The 23,071-nt window shown below is 35.6% G+C and overlaps 1 protein-coding gene across 18 annotated transcripts in view; it reads right to left on the bottom strand.

Moving 5' to 3' along the window:
• Positions 1–573: 573 nt before the first annotated feature.
• PTBP3 (polypyrimidine tract binding protein 3) overlaps positions 574–23,071 on the bottom strand; it is a 122,581-nt gene continuing 100,083 nt past the window's right edge. For all 18 annotated transcript variants that reach the window (XM_025888626.2, XM_025888630.2, XM_025888623.2 and 15 more), the window contains 7 exons: positions 16,638–16,715; positions 13,438–13,577; positions 12,959–12,992; positions 10,315–10,407; positions 9,229–9,445; positions 5,752–5,829; positions 574–5,601 (listed from right to left, as the gene is read on the bottom strand). In XM_025888626.2, coding sequence (XP_025744411.1) covers positions 5,469–5,601; positions 5,752–5,829; positions 9,229–9,445; positions 10,315–10,407; positions 12,959–12,992; positions 13,438–13,577; positions 16,638–16,715 — 773 coding nt within the window. In that variant the 3' untranslated portion in view covers positions 574–5,468. The remainder of the gene's footprint in view (positions 5,602–5,751; positions 5,830–9,228; positions 9,446–10,314; positions 10,408–12,958; positions 12,993–13,437; positions 13,578–16,637; positions 16,716–23,071) is intronic.

Raw genomic sequence — 23,071 nt, 5'->3', positions numbered from 1 at the left:
ATCTGAACTGGAAAAGTGTTCCAGCTCTTGTTTGGCTATTGCGTTTATATGGAGAGTGTGTGTATGGTGGGTGGAGAGAGACAGACACACAGACAGGGAGAGAGAACTCACACATGTGTCACTGTTTACTTGTACTAAAGGGAGAGGGCACAGAAAAAGTTGCATTGTAGGACCATCAGAAAAGCACTTCGCTTCTCAAAATAAAACCATTCCTTAATTAAAAGAGGGAGTTAGCAGACTTAGGGCTTTGTCAGTTTTTAAAGTATGAATATCTGCTTACTATTCCCTCTAACTATGACAAGTTTAGATGGATGGTTATGAAAAAGAAAAGAAAGTATGACATCATTAGAATTACAGGTAAGACAAGAGGAAACCCAAAGTACAGACACAAGAACACGGAAAATTTTAAGAGAGTACAGATGTCATGACATTTATTAAAAGGCATGCTACAATGCTATACTTGTTAGGAAAAGAGATTAGAGATTATCAAGTAATAGTCAGCAAATATACAAACTGAACGAAAATGGAATATACTGTAGAGTACAGAAGCTTGAATTAACCATGCACTACGCATTTAGAAAATATGTTTTTTAATATTTTATCTTCTCTTTGCATTTATAACATAATTCACTTAATCACAGAATCCTTTTCTTCCAACACCACAAACTGTGTTACAAATGAAAGCTGGTACTGCTGCTTATCAAAATATACAAGACAATTGATGTTTTATATAAAACCACTTTATATGTTAACTTGTTCCCAAAAACCTTTTTTTTTTCCTTTTTTGGCCTGGTTAAAAAAAATGTTGTTACAAATATTTACAGCATTTTCTACTTTTAGATGAACATTCTTACAAACTGAAAAAGGGAATTTTATGAACAGACCACATAAAACACAAGACAATGTCAGAGGCTCCTAGCTGTGCTATTTTTGTTTTTCTTAAATACAGTACTGAAAATGCCCATCAAACCCTTGTCATCCCAATCCGTTCTGTTCACATTTATACTCCCATTTTCTCTAAGTAGTCTATTCACCGATAAGAAATAGAAAGTAAAGGCCGCTTTGCACTGGGTCTTCTTTCAGAAAGGAGCTTGGGAAAAAATGCTTAATGAGAGGAGTTAAAACCAGAACAGTAAGTCTTTGGTCAGAGCAATGAGGTGACATTTTGATGCAAAACTTTGCTTGGTCAGCAATCTATAATTAGTACTTTTTGGATGTGGGATGAATTTTTAAAAGATCTGGGTAACAATGGTAAGGGGGGAAAAGGCCAGAGCATTTTTTTTTTAAATGACATCAAAAATATCTATTTAAATATCTGTTAATACAACTACTACATAGGTTCAAAAACTGAAAATTAACACAACAAAATCTGTTTACAGTGCTGACTTAAGCTTGCTATAAGCAGCTTTCAATCATGACTATTATCACCAAGGTCACTGGACCAGACAAATATCCCTGTTCTCTGGAACATATGCCTCAGGTTACAAAAACTAAAATGACTACCACAAAGATGAAGAGCAGCTCATTCTTGGACCTGCACAATGCTATAGAATGAATATTATGTGATAAAAGGCAAAACTGTAACTGAGACTTCATTTATACAGTTACAATTCTTTGCTTGTATGAATAGTCCGTGGGATAACATTCTTTTAAAATTATATAGTACATATTTCCTGAAAACCAGAATATTGATACTACCTTAGTCTCAAATAGGAAGAAAAGGTCAATTAAGACTACTGAAGAAGGCACATAAACTTTGGTCCTGTTTTGTCTTCCTCCCTTTATAAAACCCCCCAAACTTTTTAAACCATTCATAACTAACTGTTAGAATTTGCTGTGAAAAAAGACTGCAAATAGTCTTAGAGATAACACCACAGCTCTTTTGAAGGACAGCTGAGTTCTATTTTCTTTAAAGGAAAACTTTTGTGCAATCTAAACTGTATTTCTTTTAGAACAATAGTAGAATATTTTAAGTCTGGCAGTTTTATTCTTGTTAACAACTGATCAAGACAAAGGAAAGGCTAAGAAAAATGCTTTTACGCATAGTCATGCTGTCTTTTTGGTTTTAAAAATAGCAGTACACATTGGTTTTTGAAGAGACAGACTGATAGTTTGGCAAATGTAGGGTTTTTAAGTGAGTCACCGGGGGGGGGGGGAGACACATACTTTTGAGTTTGTCATCTTTTGTCCAAAAATATTTAGTGGGAACAGAAATTACATGATAGTATATTCACTATATAAATTTCACTGCCTAATGACATGGCAGCTTTGAAATGTTTGTATGAAAATGAACAGAGACATTTATGAGAGTTAACTTTTTATCATCTGAAGTAGAACCAATGATCACCATCCTAGGAGGAGCCAAAGAAGGCACTGCTCCCATAAGGAATTAAACAGGCAGAAATTCTGTCTCTAAAATTTGTAAGATCTGCTACATTTAACAATAGAATCAGAAACATTACTAAAAATAACTGATTACCAATCTTAAACGATTTATGGCATTCTATAGGAGCTATTGGGAATTCTGATACTCTCCAGTAAGTTATCAATTAAGATATTAAGATACTGGGTCATTTTTCTGTTTGTATCTCACACAAAACACATTTTACTGCTAAGCAAGTTATTTAAATCTCAAAGTAAAACTTTTTGGCATAAATTGCTACTGCTGAATGTGTACTGCTATTTTTTGAAGATCTGAATATATATACTTTGTGTAAAAGTCAAGACATTTCCAAAAAGTGATGACAATACTTAAAATAAAGTAAATAAACTTAAAAATAGGATACTACGACAGCTCAATGGCGAAAATAAACATTGTTCAGAAGATACTGAATAAATGCATGCCAAAACAAAAGTACAAAGATTTAGTTTTTCTACTACCCTGATATTTTTAAACCTTTCTACAGACACTATGCCAAAACAAGTACTGTAGACCTCTGTAATTCAAACAGCAAATAACCCAATATGGACAATATCCATGCACTACAGCTAATTTCAGACACAAATTGATGATTTCAAGCATACTATTTTAGATAAGAATATCTCACTTTTCCAAATCTTAATTTGATTTTGTCAATAAATTAAAATGTATGTACTGTGCATATGTATGTACATTAGAAGAGTGCATGTATGTATATATATTTATCTACACACACACACACACACACACACACACACACACACACACACACTCCCTGAAAAGGATTCAAATGTTCTCTCAGATTTAAAGGCCATTCCCTACTTCAAAATTACATTCAATGCTATTATGATCTCCCTTCTGCTACATTGACACTGAATGTTATGAGAATCATGAATTAAATCACACAGTAATTCCTAACTCAAAGCAAACAAAATAATCCAATTTAATGTGTCACTGACAATTATAATAGAGCCTGTATGTTAGGAAAAAAGAAGCAAATATTCGGGAGATTTTGCAAAAAAAAAAAAAAAAAATTTTCCTCCCCCCTTACTCAAGTGTTTTAGTGAAAACACATTAAGTGAAAAAAAAAATAAAAACTACATAAATGATTATACCTATCTACTCAGTCAATGCTAAAATGGAGTCATCTGAAAGGTTCCAATTTCTCCTTCCTATTCTATCTACCAACTACCTGTTGCTCAGTGTTGGGTGAATTCTGCTTTTTAAGAACCTATAGTATCTTCTGTAGTCTCCAATTTTTGGTAAAAATCTTCCAACATTCAAACTAATGGAATATAGGAAAGAAATTGAGATATTCTTTTTAAAGGTGAGATGAGCTACTCTGAGGATCTGAAAACTGTAAAAGGGATGGACAAAAATGACCCCCTTGACAAATTCTGATTTCAAAAAAATTCAATCAAGCACTGAAAAAAATAACAAATGCAAAGTTTCTCATTAAAAAGAAAGAATTTTACATTATCGAATCATTGAAGCAACATTAAAACGTATTCTTACACTCAGCCATAGAGAGGGACAGAGTATGAAAAAGGAGCCCACCTTGTCATACTCCATGTACAAGGGCACTCAGTAATGACGTTACATTAACAAAGAAAAGCATGTCACTTGAGTACTGAGAAAAACCAAGTAATCCTGAGACAAATTCTAATGAGTGATAAAGGTTAGACAAGATCCAGAAACTGAGATTGCATTTTATAGTCCCAAACTGGTACGCTCTGTCAATGACTGCACGACCACTATTGGTCACGATGTGAAGAGGCCTACAGGTGTGCACTGAGATAGTCCCCAAACCATTCACCCTTCCCCACCCCATCTCTGCACCAAAGCACCAAAAATTTGAATAAAAACTATTACTTATTGAAAACCACTTAAAATTGCAATGAAAAAACTTTAAAATCCTTACCAAAACAGGGAAAGAAAAAAAAATGCTCACCAAGCCCACGATATAGCTTTCAAGATACTTAGATAAAATTCTAACCTATTGTATCATAAGCACATAATAAGGCACATAATAAGAAATTAAGTAAATACACAGTAATTCTGAATAAGTATTAGAGATTATAGTGGTACAAAAAACCCTTGAGATTAATTTTTTTCTAAAAGAAGACCTTACCAAAAATAACTTTTAAAAAATCTGTCAAATCATATGATAGACCTGAATATTTTCCTTAAGACTGTAAACTTTTTTTTCTGAAAATAATTATAAAAAAAGTAGTTGTAAGTAGATTACTTTTCTTTTTAAATTTTCCAAGATCATATTACTCAGCAAATAGTGTCATTTGGAAATTTAAACCATGATTTTCCTAATAAAACTAATAATTAATTTGACACTTTAATACATCTTGGATTCTATTTAATTTCCTTGGGGACAACTGAGACACTTAATTTCTCCAAATAGTCTTAAAAAATTGAAGGTGTGTACTATTCCAAGGAGTGTCTTACAGTGAAAAAAAAGGAACCATTGAAGGAAAACATGCAAGTTTATAAATTTTCTTCCAATACAACCCAATCTGTTTATGTATACCTATTAATATATGCCAAATAATGTAATTTATAAGTGAACATAATTTCCTATAGGGGTTGAACTTCTGAATCATCAAGTTAAAAACTTGTTTTTGTTTTTGTTTTTTTTTAAAGTCTGTATGTTTAAATTTTTCCAAAGTACAAAGGATTTTAGAAATGTCGTATAAGGCTGATCTGGACCCAAACTAAAAGAAAGTCTGTCCTCTTGAAATCCAATTTAATACAGGGAATTAAATTATTGAAAAAAAATTCCTTTCCTGATTTTTATTTCCTGAAGGTTATTTTCATAGAAACTATGGTACAAAGGAAAAACAAACCTTTGATCACATACTGGCAAGGGGGAAAAAATGGAAAAAAAGAACATCCCTTGATTTTCTGAATATACTTGAATATCAAACCAGAGTTACTTTTGTGAAAGAGGCAGAATTGGTCTTGAGCTGCTTCAGTCTATGTCTGAAGGTTTTACTGAAATTATGGTCCAATCTTAGGAGAAAAATTCACAGAAAAATCAGATTGTAGATTTTGAGAAGGAAACTCTGAGGTGGTGATTTTCTCCAAGGTCATGGTTATGAAGCTCAATGAGGGCCTGGATTGCTTCTTCCACAGATCCCAACTGAATGAGTGCCATTTTGCGATCTTTCCTGAAAATAATGTAAGAAATAAAAAGTATATAGAATTAATTTTGCCTACAACTCTCCCCAACCCTCTATACTTCATTAAACTACTTTAAAAATTTGCATAACACATTAAATAATGTTAATGTATTTCTTGGGGTGAAAGCATGGACTTACTGAAAGAATTTAAAAGCCTTCACTGAACATCCCGCTTCTGTGAAAAGGTTCTTCAGATCATCCACTGTAACAGAAGGGCTGTGAAAACATCACAGAGAGTGTCAACTATCTTAGCCCCCATTCTCCCATGAACCAAAGATTAACTGCTGCCAACTGTCAAGTTTCCAGAGCAGCTCAAACTTCGAAGATAGTAAAGCCATACAATGAAGACACGATTTGGAAGTGCCCTGAAAGATGTTCAAGGTTGACACATACATGTCCTCAAACAATGTAATTTGGTCTCAAATCTTTTGCATGAGATATGAGCAGGTATATAAAGAACAAGAAAATCTATCTGTATTTCTTTTAAAGGGGTAATTACCCATATCACTGACTTCAGTAATTAACTCTAGTATTTCCAAAGCTACTTCTAATATTACCAAAGTTACCTCCCAGTTCTGACTTGTTAGCTATCAACCACCAGAGTTCTACATTTTCAATGCCTTTTAGGGTAATTCTGAATACATATACGTGGGAGCCAGGTTCTATGATGGCTCCCTATTATTACTGCCTCCTAGTATTGAGGCCTTTAGATACTCCTTTCCCATAACGAAGAAATGTCCTCTGTAACCTTTACGGTACTGTAGAAATGACATGTTTGACTTCTAAGGCTGAGAGACATTGGAATTCCCACCCTGCCCTCCTTGAATCATTAACTTTGGAAGAAACCAGCTACTATTTCATGGGGATGCTCAAGCAGCCATATGGAGAAGACGTGTGGCAAGGAACTGGGGCTGCCTGTCAACAACTAGGTGCATAAGTAAGTTAACTACTTGGGAAGTGGATCCTCTAGCCCCAGTTAATGAGAGATCCTTAGTCAAAAACACCCAGCTAAGCCATTTCTGGATTTCTGACTCAGAGTAACAGTATGAGATAATAAACGTTTACTATTTTGTTAAACTGTTAAGTTTTGGGGTGATCTGTTATGTAGCAGTAGATAACTAGTACAGTGGCCTATCACATGAGGGTCAACTGACTAAATTATTCTAACATAGCAGCTGTCCTATTTCACTAATTTCTTATGAGATGAAATACAGAGTAACAGTATGAGATAATATCTCATCTCTTATAAGATGAAATACTCTGAAATACAGCTGTCCTATTTCACTAATTTCTTATGAGATGAAATACAGACTTCTTTCATCTCATGACTGCCAGTAAGGATGGTGTAGTAGAACAATGACTGAGTCTGTATGGAGACAGATCTGTGTTCACATTCTATTTCTCATTCATCGGTATATGACTTTGAGTAAGGTACTTAACCTGAGACTCTCAGTTTCACTGATAAATGAAATTCATGACTTTACTTCAAAGGTTACTATGCACAAACTGACAGAGACAGAATAGTGGTTACCAGGGACTAGGGTATAGAGAAAAATGGGGAATTACTCTTTAATGGGTACAGAGCTTCAGTGTGGGATAATGACAAGAATCTGCAGATGACAGTTGTGATGGCTGTACAACAGGAATGCACTTCATGTGAAGGTACACTGAACAGCACATTCAAAAATGGTGAAAAAGATAAATTTTATGTTATGTGTATTTTACCACATTAAAAAAAGGTTATTATATGGAGATTAAATGAGGTAACACATGTAAGTTACCAGTATGGTGCCCAGGACTTGGTAGATGGTTCAAAAAATATTAATGTCCTTTCCTTCTTCTGCCTACATGTCCTTTGTAGGTTGTAACTTCAGACCAGCCCCTAGATAATGTATTTAAGAAGGTAACAATGACAGGAGCCTGTCTCGGTATCTAAGTATGTTGTCCTTCTACCTGACTCCATAGTAATGAGCTGCTCCATTTCTAGATCCATGTAATCTCGAGTTTTTCCTTCAGTGATTCCTCCAGTTTCCTGGCTGGAATGAGGTTTGAGCCATTGCCCAATTCAGATTCAAGGTTCCTTCAGGTAGCCTAACCAGAGACTAGCTGGCAGCCCAAGCAATCCATATTATTTTGAGTGATTATTTTCTATTCCTATTCATCCCCATTCTCATTCTCAATAATGTTCTAGAATTTTACCCTTTCTCCATTCCCTCAGTCTTTAAATTTCCACACACACGTGGGCATATACAACCATACCCCACAGCTTTTACCCCACTCTTTCCAAAGTTCATTACTCCTTCATGTATTAGATTAAGTTATACACAACTGCCATCTTCAAAGGTCAAGGATTTCAAGAATTAGAACAAGGATTGCACGATGCTTTCTATAAAGGGCCACACAGTAAGTATCTTAAGCTTTGATGGTCAGAGTCTCTGTTGCAACTATTCAGCTTTGCTGTTGTAGCTCAAAAGCAGCCAGACACTATGTAAATGAACGAGTGTGGTTATCTTCCATGAAACTATTTTTGGAAGGTGAAATTTGAATTTTATATAATTTTCTAAAATCACAAAATTCTTTTCTTTTGCTTTTCTCCCCGCCCCCCCACCCCCTGACCATTTAAAAATGTAAAAATCAATTTTAGTTCACAGGCCATATAAAAACAGATGGATTTGGCCGGTGGGCTATAGTTTAATTCCTGAGTTAGAAGATGAGTAAAGAACAAGTCTACTACAACACTGCTTAACACAGAGTGGCCTGGGTGGCTCAGTTGGTTAAGCGACTGCCTTTGGCTCAGGTCATGATCCTGGAGTCCCGGGATCGAGTCCCACATCGGGCTCCCTGCTCGGCAGGGAGTCTGCTTCTCCCCCTGACCCTCTTCCCTCTCGTGCTCTCTATCTCTCAAATAAATAAATAAAATCTTCAAAAAAAAAAAAAACAAACAACACAGAGTGGTCACAATAAAGTGATTTTTAGCTTTTAAGTAATTAATATATAAATGGCTTTGCAACGTGTTGATAAATACTAGAGAATTCACTTTTCCCATATTTTTATTTAGACGCAAAGTATTTGATTTTGCTGTTGGTTAATCCTTCTTTTTTAAAAAATTAATTTAATCCTTTACTTCTATACAAAGAGATGAACAAGTAGGTACCAATGGAATATTTCTGCACAAACTTTTCTTTATAAAAGATTTATTTTTTATTTTAGAGAGAGAGAGAGAGTGTGAGCTGAGGGAGGGGCAGAGAAAAGGAGACAAGCAGACTCCCCACTGAGTATGGAGCCTGATGCAGGGCTCAATCCCAGGACCCTACGATCATGACCTGAGCCCAGAGTCAGATGCCCAACCACTGAGCCACCCAGGTGCCCCTACACAAACTTATTTTCATGCCCTTTTAAAACTGAGAGATAGCTAGTTGCTAATTCCCTATTTGGAAAGAAATTGTTACCTTTCACTTTTGGAGTGTATGACTAGAGATAGAACCTTAAGACATGATGGCAAATAAACCATCTAAGTGACTAGGACGACTGCTACATTAGAATAATTTCAGAGTTTCTACCTCTCCCAAAACATAATTAATCATCTAAATGAATAATAAATAATTAGGTACATACGGAATGTTGGAAAGATGCAGAGTAGCTGATGGTGGAAAGATATTCTGGAAGTTTTTAGAGCCAGGTTTTTTAAAGCGATGCAAAGGACTATTGCTAAAATCCTTAGTCAGACCTTGGTCTTCTTGTCCCTCTCGAGGAAGCTGAACTGCCTGATGTTTGGACAGTGTAGCACGAAGTACTTTTCCATAAAGTCTCTGTCCACTTAGGTGGTTCATTGCTGGTGCACAGGAAGAAAATAAATTTTGGGTATTAAGAGTCACTGTAAAATTTGTATAAATTATCACAAATTCCTTTTATTTAGGCATTTGAAATTATATTGTCAGTTCTGAAGGTTAAAATGGTTTTAAATTAAAAAACTCTTACATACAGAAATGTATTAAGTGACTTTACTTGACTATAATGAAAGAGAAGCAATCTTAAACAAAAAAAACTTTCTTCTTAGCAGAGTGCTAGACAGTTCCATAGTGCACAGAACATAGCAAGTGGTCAGGAAATGGTTAACTGAATGAAGGTAGTTTAATCTCAAGCAACAGTTTTTTTTTTAAGTGCCTAACGTGGGGCTTGAACTCACAAACCTGAGATCAAGAATTGCATGTTCTACCAACAGAGCCAGCCAGATGCCCCTTGGGAACACATTGTTATTTTTTTTTTAATAAAAAAATCTGAGTAGTAATATTTTTAACAGCCACTATAAGAAGGCCATGGAATGCCATTTTCTTGTACCATCATTATGAAGCTTGCCCAAACTTTTAAACCATGAAATAGAATTTGGAAGAAAAACAAATGACAAAAAAATTAAATAAAACAAAGCACATTTATTAGTTTATACTTAATGGAAAAACCCTAGAGTCAAAGTTCTAAACATCAACAATGGGTTCAAATAGATGAATGAACTTCAGACTCCAAAGAGTAATAAATATTTTTAAATCTTAAACTATAAGCAGGTCCAAATAATAATGAAGACAACATTTGCGTAAGGAGGTACTCTTCAGTAAAATCATATTCCTATTACCTATAAATTTATTTTATAGGAAAATTCACATACAAAAGGGGCAGATTATCGTTACTATTATTAATCATTAGTACCTAGCTGAGCTTGACTTGCATCTGCCATCTGAACCAAGGCATTTTCTTTCTTATTAAACATAATCTTCACTCGATGTACATCACCATATACTCCTAAATGAAAAGAAAAACAAAACTTTATTAAAAATTTCAATGTCTAATTGTGTAGTTTAATTTTATGAATACATTTTAAGAAGGCTTCTTTTCTCATATTATATATATTCTCTGGGCAATTCTACACATATGAGCCCAAATTTGTATCTCTTCTGTTTCAGATCTATTAATCTATTCAACCCTTTTCACTTGGATGTCCCATAAACACTTCAAATTTAGTATGTTCCAAACATTCATCTCCCCTTTCCTCTCCCCGCTTCCAGTGTTCACTAACTCTGCTAATAAATATTACCGTCATCCACGTATTTGCTCCAGTGAGACACCTGGGAGTCATCTTTTAATTTCTCCCTTTCCTTAAACTTTTACATCCAATCAATCACCAGTACCCACTGATTTTATGGCCTAAATTGTCTCTTACATTTGTCTACTTCTTCCCATCCTCATTACCATCAAAGCCACCATCATCATTTCACACCTGGACTATCCTAGTAGCCTCCTAACTGACCTCAATACAACCAATTTTTCTATTCCTGTCTTTTCTAAAGTGGATCCCACATTTCAAAGGATTGACAAAATGATTCAATGGGGTGTAGGGGGAAATAATCAAACTCCTATTTATACTGATTTGTTTATATAAGCCAATATAAAAACTACATCTTACTAATTTTTAATATATACATGATATTACAGGCAGAAGTTTCTACAATAAGAAGAGTATTCTCTTTTTAAAATTCAGTATATCAAAATATACTGCAGTTTATATGCTAGAGGGTATCACCAATATAATAAAAATAAGACTCTTAAATAAGTAGCACCATGACCATACTTTGTAATGTGATGAGAGAATAACTGAAAATCTTCGAGGCACACAAAAGAGTGCTCGTTATCTTGTAGGAAAGCACCTAAGAGCAACTGAACTTAGAGATGAATGGAACTTTTAAAATTTAAAACAAAAAGACAAGTATTCCAAACATGCTGTCCTTCTTAGAAATGACGAGTGGCTAAAATAGATATTCTTTAAAAAATAACACATACAATCTGTTCTTCAAGCAGAGGGTGCTATTTTTTTTAAACGAGTAAGAAATTAACTGCTTTTAGAAAGAAATGTACTTTAGCTATTAAAGAGACATGTGAAAATTTATCATTAATACCTAATTTTGTTATTGAAAATTACATGAATGTGTTATGAATAAAAATTTCATAGCAACTCCAAGGAGTATGAAGGATCTCTGTGGGGTAATGAAAATCTTCTAAAACTGGACTGTGGTAATGACTGTACAACAATGTAAATCTACTAAAAATCAATGATTTATATACCTCAAGTAGGTGAACTGTATGACTATAAAATACATATCTAAAAAAGACTGTTTAAAAAACCTATTATAGACTCAAAATTTTGAAACAATTTTCCATCCTAATAAAACTTTCAAATAAAGAGTACCAGTGAGTTTTAACCCCATTTGTTAAAAAATATTCTAATGCAAGATTTCAACATCAACCAATTTAACAAGAGGAAAAAAATGGAACTTCTCTAGGCAAAGTACAACAAAAATAAGTGGATTAAACTGAAAAATTATACTTAATTAGGCACAGTGACAATGAAATATTTCCACTTAAATCGCTTAACTTTATGAGCTATCTTTTTTAGTTTTGACAACCATTAAGATCAAGTACTAAAATAAACTGAAATTGGAATTAGATCCGGAAGTACTAAATCAAAATGGGAAAATTATTTTTCATTATTTTTGAAAATAATGAAGCATGTTAAATCATACTTCTGACTGTTAATGTTTTTTATGAAAATTTTCATCAATAAAAATCTTTAAAATGCTGGATATTACTTACTTTGTTGCTCTTGTATTTGTTTGTACATATTATACTGTACAGTAAAAGATGGATAAAATTTATAAATAATCATATATAAATTACGAGTACATGCTAAAAATTTTTTTTTTAACTGAGAGAAGAACACTATTAGAAAGTCTGGAAACTTTTTAAAATCTGAATCTCATTTTTTAAAACCTGAATTTCATTAGGCCTCTTCCCTGCTTAAAACTGTCCAATGGTTTCCCACTGTTTTTAGGTTAAAAATCAAGCTCCTTAATTTAGTTTACAAAGCTCTTCATGCCTTGCCCATATTCATCTGTCCAGCTTCAACATGTCTCCCCTACACTTTTCACTGGGGGGGGGCTTCCTTCACTTCCATGTTCCAGGAGCTCTCTCACCCATTGCTAGTATCTGGGAAAGGACATTCACCCTTCCGCCTGGCTAATGCTTACTCATTTTTCACAAGTCAGCTTAAGTATCATTTCTTTTGTACACCACCTTTGATTCCCTCAGCTAGGTCAGGTCTCCCAGCTCCATGTTCCCATCACAAACTCTATTTCCCTTTTTATAAAACTTTATTGTAAGTATAATTACTTAATTAGTCTTATTTCCTACTCTATCCTCAGTGTCAAACACACTACTTGGCAAATAGAGATAGATAAATATTACTGAATGGTGCAATAGGTTAAATCACAGACATCAAAAACAGCAAACAAGAACTTACCAAATAGGATAAAAAGCCCATGTGGTGTGATAAGCTGTTTGAAAAGGATAACACAAAATATAAGTGCCTAAGTAAAAATTTAAAATAAGTTTACTTGTAAAAACAGCAGTTGACCTTAAAGCATTGATTTTATATTCTCCTATATATACTAAGTGATGAACTTTAATAAAAATCCTTGAAACGGGGGCGCCTGGGTGGCTCAGTCCGTTAAGCGTCTGCCTTCGGCTCAGGTCATGATCCCAGGGTCCTGGGATCAAGCCCCACATCAGGCCCCCTGCTCCGTGGGAAGCCTGCTTCTCCCTCTCCCACTCCCCATGCTTGTGTTCCCTCTCTTGCTGTGTCTCTCTCTGTCAAACAGATAAATAAAATCTTTAAAATAAAAAAATCCTTGAAACATTTTCATTTAAATACGACCCTAGACCAGAAAGTACTATACCTCCTCCTCGAAGACTAAAATTATAGAAATCTTCTCAACTCACATCAGGATTGAGATTGGTGACAAGCAGAACAGAATTTCCTGGTAAAGCACCAGCCCCAGGAATGGCCATTCTTCCAGTGACAGCAGAGGATGTGATTGTGAGAGGGCCCAGAGCTCCAGGAACAGCTGGGACTGATAATCCTTTTTAAAACATCAAAAGCATTTCATACACTGGTTATCTGGGGAATTACAACACTGGATAGATCTTAAGTAAATAATGAAGATGAAAGCAAAAATATAGAAGAAAATGTGTCAAAGCTACCATAAGGATATCATAGGCCAGTTTCCTGCCCTACAGAGTCAGTCTAGGAGTCAAGTTCCTTATTCTTTGACATCATCATACTCAGTACTCTATTATTTGTTTTTGTTAATTATGTTATGTTAATCACCATACATTACATCATTAGTTTTTGATGTAGGGTTCCATGATTCATTGTTTGCGTATAACAGCCAGTGCTCCATTCAGTACGTGCCCTCTTTAATACCCATCACTAGGCTAACCCATCCCCCCACCCCCTCCCCTCTAAATCCTCAGTTTGTTTCTCAGAGTCCATAGTCTCTCATGGTTTGTCTCCCCCTCCAATTTCCCTCTCTTCATTTTTCCCTTCCTGCTATCTTCTTTTTTTTTTTTTAAGCTGGTGCAGCCACTCTGGAAAACAGTATGGAGGTTCCTCAAAAAGTTGAAAATAGAGCTACCATACAACCCAGCAACTGCAGTACTCTATTACTTGTAACACAATGTTTTGCAGAGCAACAGAATTCACTGGTCTTAAAGCCATGAGGCTTTTGAAGGGTATATCAACTTTAAGTATTCCGTTTCTTAAAAGAGATATATTCTAGCACATCCCTAGATGCCATCCCTTACGGTAGATATAATTTTTCATTTGGTTTCTACCATAAAATCAGATATATTAAAAAAAAAGCCTCAGCAGAAGTCATATTTATGACTAGGAAGTATTACATGTTCTACAAGTGGACTGTGGCAATGGTGCACAACTCTGTAAATTTACTAAAAATTACTGAATTGTATACCTAAAACAGGAATGCAGAATACATAACATTCTACATAAGAAAAGCATTTTGTAACTTTATATAAAGTGCTATATAAATATTATAACCAACAACTGATTTATAGAGTTCAATATTCTTCTGTAGCAAGAATTTTTAGAGCTTTCTATTCCCTCAGATATTCCAGAATTATTTCAAGTTCTGTAACACTGGAATACTGACACTACACACTATGCTAAAATAGCACACTTTTTCAGAAAGTCCCACTATTTGTGTTCTCAGCTTAACTAAAGTAAAATCTCTAGCTTATGTAAAATGAACCAGTTCCTTATGTTATTTATTGATTCTTTAAGCTCAAAATTCCTTATTATAGGGTCTGGCCACTTTGCCACAAATCCAATAATTAAGCTGCAGTGTAGATTATGTTCAGACTATTCTGCTTGACAATCTAATAAGGTCCTTACTACAATCATCTTGCTGAGGTTTAAAACTCTGCAGACCACTTTCTCAGGATGGATACTTTTCCATGAAATCTATATTCAGTGGCCCTTCACGTGGCCTCTTCCCATGCTCCTCCAATCCAACTCTGCAACTTCTGAGTAACTTCTGTAGGTTTATTATAAATTACCAACAGTACAACCTGGCTATGCCATAGGGTGTGAAGTACATATATATAGGTGTACGTGTGTGTGTATCTATCCCCCTATTAAAGCTTAAGTCTTATCAACTCAGGAGTCCCCTTCATGCATTTTTTTCTCTTTCTTAACATCTATAGTGATTTATACATAGTGTGTGTCAAAAAGAACTATCTAAAATGAAGGAAACCCTATATCACTACTTCCAAATGTTTATCAATTAAACTTTGGGGAGCTTCAAATAAATAAAAATAATGTATAATGCCTTCATTTTAATGGAATAAGTAGAATATTCATTTAATTAAACATACATTAAGATGTCTTAAAACCACCAAAAACGTAAAACTTAAACGTCAATCTTATTACTCTTTCCCTTTTAGTCCAACATCACCCTCTCCATCAAAGAGAGAGTACCTAAAATTCCCAAAATTGGAAGGACAGAAATATAAAGATTAGTGACAGAAAGCAGCTATATTGCAATTTAAAGTAGAGTTATATTCATTAATCAGCTGGAAACTGGAAATGTAATATGTACACCAGGATTAACACTATATCACTCTTCCAATCACCAACCTCAGTGTTTTCTTTAGGCACTGGAGAGAAAACCATAAAGCAATTTTTTTCTTTTCCTTAAATTATGATCAAATTCATTTTGCTTACTATTTGAAGAGAAAGTCGTTATCAAAATATTAACCAACTACTATCTCTTAATTATCTCTATTAGCTAAAAAATATATATCCCTTAAAATAAGCAGCATATATACTCTATGGCAATCCTCTGAACCCATCGGTGACATAAGAAAGGATTTACAAATATGTTGCATAGTAAATATTTATTAATTCAAGTATTTACTGGGGTATCGAGGTTGCTCAGTCTATTGGGTTTCTGCCTTTGGCTCAGGTCGTGGTCTTGGGGTCCTGGGATTGAGCCCCGCATCGTGCTCCCTGTTTAGTGCGGAGTCTGCGTCCCCCTCTCCCTCTGCCCCTTCCCCCAGTCATGCTCTTTTTCTATCTCTCCCTCTCTCAAATGAATAAAATCTTAAAAAAAAATAATTCAAGTATTTATTGACTGCATAGTATGTACTGAATGCCATCAAAGGCATTAAAACACAAATGTAAGTGAGACACAGGTCTGTCCAACATATAATTGATAAGCTTATCAGCAAATAAGCAATTCATACATTTTATACAAGAATCTAAAAGGCAAACGTGAGATTAATTAATACATTCAACCTATAGTAATCTATACCGACAGTATAATATTCTAATATATGTTCATATATTAGAACTTGGGGGTTGAGAATGGGACCACAGGGAATTATTTGTAAAGACAAGGAAGCTGTGCATCATACAATGAGCCACTTCTATGGTTGATATACATAACGCTTTTATTGTAAGTCCTTCAAGTATGGTGCTATTTTTCATCTTGATAAGTTTGTTGATATATTGCTTTTATTGTAAATCCTTCAAGTATGGTGCTATTTTTCATCTTGATAAGTTCCTAGAACATACACATCATTATAAAACCATTTCAAATTCAACTTTAAAAAACAATCACCTGTAGCTTGATGAAATCCAATGGCTGGGGCAAATCCAGCAGCCCCTGCATAGGGTGAAGAAATTATACCTGGTGCACCTAATGGGGAAGAGAAGCTAAAGTAAATAATTCTACCTCTATAAATATGGTTATCAAAGCAATATAAAAAAGCTTTATGATGGTATATTATTGATAAAGAGATATTGTTATGGAGTTAAGATTTTTTCAACAGGTGAACAGGTGATCCTTAATGTATAAGTAAAGAGCTTCTGCCCCTTCTAGATGCTAACCCCTTTCAACTGGGTGCAAGGTTCAAGAGTCCAGCTTAGCTGTTACTTAGCTTTGTGTTATCAGTTATTTCATTTTCATTTATTTAGTTTTGTTACTGAGGTTGAGATTCATTCCCTTATTGAGAGCACTGTTTCTCTGTGAAAACTGTCAAATACTTATTAAAATGTACTGTACCTAGAGAGTACTGTTTTGATGAAAAGAAATAAGAAACAAACTGAGGGTTGCTGGAGTGGAGGGGGTGGGAGGGATGGGGTGGCTGGGTGATGGATATTGGGGAGGGTATGTGCTACGGTGAGTGCTGCGAACTGTGTAAGACTGATGAATCACAGACCTATACCCCTGAAACAAATAATACATTGTTAAAAAAATAGTAAAAAAAAAAAACTTTTTCTTCTAAAAATAATCTTTGTTTTTGAAAGGCTTACAAACTAAAAGTATGAATTATAGGAGATTCATATACTGAGGATCTAGTGGTTTAAACACAAATGTACTGTAAGTGGTCTAAGAAGGGATCACAGAGGATCCACTGTGATTGTTTGGAGGTTTCTCAGGAGATAAAACCTGAGCTAGACATTATGTAATCAAAAGGCACAGTGCTTAGTGTATCCCAGATGCTAAACAAATGCTGGTATTCTTCCCTTTCCTTTCAGAAGCCTGGTGACTATGCACCAGCAACAAAAACAGGAGTTAGTTCCAAGGGGAGGAATCAATACTAGTAGGAAACAATTTGGTTTTGGACATGTCAAGGTTGAGATGATGGTAAGACACAAGTGGAAATAAGGCAAACTCAGAAAAACTAGTTTTAAGACACAGATTTGTAAATCATCTATGTAGAAATAAATGTGAAAACTATATGAATGAGAGTTCCACTAAAAATGACAGAAGACAGGGCGCCTGGGTGGTTCAGTCAGTTAAGGGTCCAACTTGTGATTTCAGCTCAGGTCAAGATCTCAGAGTCATGAGATCCAGCCCCACATGCTAGACATGAATACTTAAGATTCTCTCTTGCCCTCTCCCTCTGCTCCTCCTCCCTGCTCCCCTCCTCCCGCTCGCACATGTACCCTCTCTAAAAAACACACACATACAATAGAAGACAAAAAAATGGAGAGAGTTAAAAATAGAACCTGGGAGTATTAGTACACTTAAGAGGTAGAGGAAGGAAGAACATTCTAGGAAAAGAGAAGAGCCTTAGAAAGAAAAAACAGAACAGTGAATTATAACTCCTCAGGATCTAGAGGAACAGCGTTTAGGCTCAATAGAAGTCAAAGAGAATGAGAAATGCAAAAAGTAAAAGAAATTTTAGAGCAATAGTGAGAAGTCAGATTTTAAGAGTAAAGGGGAGGGTTGTTTTTCTCTCTCTCTTTTAAAATATTTTATTTATTTAATTTGACAGAGAGAGACACAGTGAGAAAGGAAACACAAGCAGGGGGAGTGGGAGAGGGAGAAGCAGGCTCCTTGCTGAGCAGGGAGCCCGACGCGGGGCTCGATTCCAGGACCCTGGGACCATGACCTGAGCTGGAAGCAGATGCTCAACGACTGAGCCACCCAGGTACCCTGTTTTTCTCTTTTTAATGAGAGGGTGATAAGCATTTTATGGGAAGAAATATGTAGGCTATATTCTCCAGAGGAATTAAAAGCTCAAAAAGTTTATTCTCTTCATTTAAAAGTTAACAGAATTTGTTAAATACATAGTTGTGATTTATTAAAATAATTAAAGAAAATATATAGTCATTAAGAGACATCAGGAATAGAGCTAGCAAGGAGAACTGACAATGAATGAAGATAGAAAAAATTAGATACGTGACAGAATAAGTGATGAAATAAGAAGGGAAACGTAACATTTACTGAAAACACATTGTGAGTCAAGCATTTTTCTAGTGCGGAGGAAGCACTGAACAAAGCAGACAAGAATATGTCCCTGATAAACTTACATTCAAGTACGTTCAAGATCACAGATAAAACAGAAATAACTATATTTAAGCCATAAAGGAAGACTTCACAAAGAAACTTCAATATGTATACGAGTAATTACAAAAATTTGCACCAGAAAGTTGAACATGAGAGATAGAGCAGATTGTATTACTGTTGACAAGTATTTACTTGTCCCTCCCATCATATACTCTGGCTAGTACTATGACTTGCAGTACCACACTTTTTTTTTTTTTTTTTAAAGAGAAAGAGAGAGGGAGAGAAAATCCTAAGCAGGCTACACCCGCAGCGTGGAGCTCACGGCCCTGAGATTATGACCTAAGTCGAAATCAACAACTGGATGCCTAACCGACTGAGCCACCCAGGCGCCCACAGTGCCACACATTTTTATGCAATTCCCACTGCACTTAATCATATGAGTACACAAACAGATATGACATATACCACCTCTCTATACAGAAGCTTCAAGAGGCACTATGGGTTTACATCAGCTCTCCTTTTTTACTCTCTGCTGCAAGAATGTCACTTCTCAAATAGGGTGACAATTTCAGCCTGAGCCCTGGATACACGTGAAATACATGTGAAAGGCTGCTGCAAGAACGGATTCACAGCTGCATAAATGTCAGCAGTGTGAATGAAATAAATGTTAATTGCTGTAAACCACTGAGATGGGCGGGCAAGAAGGTATCTTTTTTTTTTTTAAAGATTTTATTTATTCATTTGACAGAGAGAGAGATAGAGAGAGGCAGAGGGAGAAGCAGACTCCCCGCTAAGCAGGGAGCCCGATGCAGGCTCTATCCCAGGACAATGAGATCATGCCCTGAGCCGAAGGCAGACGTCTAACCGACCGAGCCACCCAGGCACCCCAAGGAGCTATTTTTAAAACACAAAAAAACTAACAGAGATGGCTATAGGGGGACTGCAAGGTTGTGAGGCAGAAGACTAGCAGTAGGTTTTAGAAAAATAATGAAAAATTTTGAAGTAAGCTGGCTTTGGTTTTGCCAACCTCGTGGGGTAGTAGACAAGATGCAAATTCAAGGACTGGCCCAGGAAGAAAGTCCATAGGTGACCTTTATGGCATTGATCTAAAAGTGTATGCCTAAATAACCTACCCATCTCACCCTCAGAGAAGACTGCAAGAAAAGGTACCTTTGCGTCTAGCAAAGAAAGGACAAAAAAGTTTCTGAAAAGTTCTAACCAAAAGCAAGCTCTGCCAATTTGCAGCTCAAATTTGTATTTCTTAGGAGTCCAAAATAAAATTAATAAAGTTGTGGATTTAGACTGAAATGGTCCCAAACACAGAACCTTTAATGTTTCAGACAAATTCTCTCTGGAGGAGCATACCACGATCCCAAGCCTCAAAGAACTCATGTAATTAATTCTCTAAGTAAAATGAGAGGAAAGAAAGAAGAAAGAAAGAAAGAAAGAAAGAAAGAGAGAGAGAGAGAGAGAGAGAGAGAGAGAGAGAGAGAAAGAGAGAAAGAAAGAAAGAAAGAAAGAGAGAGAAAGAAAGAAAGAAAGAAAGAAAGAAAGAAAGAAAGAAAGAAAGAAAAAGAAAGAAAGAAAGAAAGAAAGAAAGAAAGAAAGAAAGAAAGAAAGAAAGAAAGAAAAAGAAAGAAAGAAAGGAAAGGAAAGGAAAGAACGGAAGAAAGGAAGAAAGGAAGAAAGAAAGAAAGAAAAGAAAAAATCTAATAGAGATACAAATCACAATGCTATGAATTATCAGATGAAGGTTTTATTTTATTATTATTTTTTTAAAGATTTTATTTATTTGACAGAGAGAGACACAGCGAGAAAGGGACACAAGCAGGGGGAGGGTCAGAGGGAGAAGCAGGCTTCCAGCAGAGCAGGGAGCCCGATGTGGGGCTCGATCCCAGGACCCTGGGACCATGACCTGAGCCGAAGGCAGACGCTTAAGGACTAAGGCACCCAGGCACCCCTAAATGAAGATTTTAAATAGTACACTGGAAGAAATAAAAGATATGCCAAAAAATATCTTAGGGCAGGAGACACTTAAAAAAAAAACAACAAAATAAAATTTCTAGAAATGAAAAACACAATTATTAAACTCTAAATTACTGGACAAATTTAACAACAGATTAGATTAACAATAGATTAGAGACCATTTGTGAAATCAAAGTTAGGCCCTAAGGAATTATTCAGAATGCAGCTTAGAGAGGTAAAGAAATAGTAAATATGAAAAAAAATTTGAGACACTCAGAATAGAGTAAGAGGGTATAACAGGTCAAATCAAAGTTCTACAAAGTAAGAAAAGAAAGCAGTAAGAAGGGAAATTACATGAAAAGACAATTTCTAGAACCAATAAAAGGCAACAATCCATCAAATCAAGAAGCCCAAGGAAGCTCCAACCAGAGTAAATAAATCCTTAAACAGACACTTCACATTGAACAAGACATCAAAGATGAAGAAAATATCTAGCAGTAGTTAGGTTGATTCAGCTGACTTTCTAAGAGCAAAAATGAAAACCAGACATCATCAAATGATTTAATACACTGAATGAAAAGAACAATAAATATACCTAGATATATATTTTATATCTCGAAATCTCTAGAACTCTATGGTAGGAAAAATATCTTTGAAAGCTGACAGCAGGGGTGCCTGGTTGGCTCACACAGGAGAGCATGTGATTCTTGATCTCAGGGTTGTGAGTTTGAACCCCACATTGGCTGCAGAGATTACTAAAAAATAACTTTAAAAAATAAAGTAAAATAAAACTGACAACAAGATAAAGACATTTTTGAACAAATGAAAACTTCAAATATGCTACCATGGACTTCCCTAAGTGAATACTAAAGGATATCCTTTAGGCAGAAGGTAAGTGAACCCAGATGGCATATCTGAGTTGTTTTTTTGTTTTTTGGGTTTTTTTTAAAGATTTTATTTATTTATTTGACAGAGAGAGACACAGTGAGAGAAGAAACATAAGCAGGGGGAGTGGGAGAGGGAGAATCAGGCTTCCCGCTGAGCAGGGAGACCGATGTGGGGCTCAATCCCAGGACCCTTGGATCATGACCTGAGCCAAAGGCAGACACTAAACTGAGCCACCCAGGCGCCCCAGCATATCTGAGTTGTACGAAGGAAATAAAAAGTCTACAGTCATGTATGGCTTGATCTAAGTGAACATTTATTACATAATACAATACTAACAAATTGTCAGATTAAAATAAAAATTTTTGAAACATAACAATAATATCATGAGTTAGGAGAAGGTAAAAGAGGGTAAAAGGAGTTAAAGTGCCGTAAAGTTCTTATATTATGTAAGGAAAGGGGACAGTATCAGTTAACTTTAGATTTTAATAAAATAAGTATGAAAGTTAAAAATCCTAGATGAAGGGCACCTGGGTGGCTCAGTCGGTTGAGCGTCTGCCTTCGGCTCAGGTGTGATCCCAGGGTCCTGGGACTGAGCTCTGCATCCGGCTCCCTGCTCAGTGGGGAGTCTGCGTCTCCCCCCGACCCCCCACTAATTCTCTCTCTCAAATAAATAAATAAAATCTTAAAAAAAATCCTAGGTGAAAATACAAAACAGTATTAAAGTTCAAAAACAGCAGGAAAAACAGCATAATAAACAAACATTAATTTAACAAATATTTTTTAAAAAGATTTATTTATTTTAATAAGAGAGACAGCCCAAGTGAGGTGAGTGGAGGGGCGAAGAGAGAGAGAAACAGACTCTCCACTGAGCGCAGAGCTCGATCCACAATCATGACCTGAGTTGAAACCAAGGGTCGGATGTTTAACCAACTGAGCCACCCAGGCGCCCCTAATTTAACAAATATTCATGAATGCCTATTGTAAACCAAATAGAAGACAAAATCTCTACCCTGCTGAAGCTTAATTCTAGTGATGAAAACAAAATAAATAAATACGGTAAATAACTGTAGGTAAGAAGGTGACAAATACTATAGAAAATAGAACAGGAAAAATCAGGAGTACTGAGGGAGGGCTGGTCAGGGTAGGTCAAAGGCAGCATGAAGAAAATAGAGGATATCTGAAAGAAAAGTACTCCAGGCAGAGGGCAATACGCACTGGATAATCCGGAGGTAGGAACATACTTAACATGTTTTGTGAGGGACTGTCAGTTTGGTAAGCAGAAAGAGAGTGGGGGGGTGGGGATGGGCATCAAAGAAGATATTCAAAAAGTAAAGTTGGGGTGGGTAGTAGAGGGCCTTGTAATCCAAAGTAAGGACGTGAGCAATTACTCTGAAAGAAATAGG

Source organism: Callorhinus ursinus, unplaced genomic scaffold, assembly GCF_003265705.2.
Source record: "Callorhinus ursinus isolate GAN/ISIS: 27379988/994484 unplaced genomic scaffold, GSC_fseal_2.0 scaffold24, whole genome shotgun sequence".
In the NCBI taxonomy this organism is placed as follows: domain Eukaryota; kingdom Metazoa; phylum Chordata; class Mammalia; order Carnivora; family Otariidae; genus Callorhinus; species Callorhinus ursinus.
Note: the sequence above shows the minus strand (reverse complement) of the source record. Positions and strands in the feature narration are given on the sequence as shown.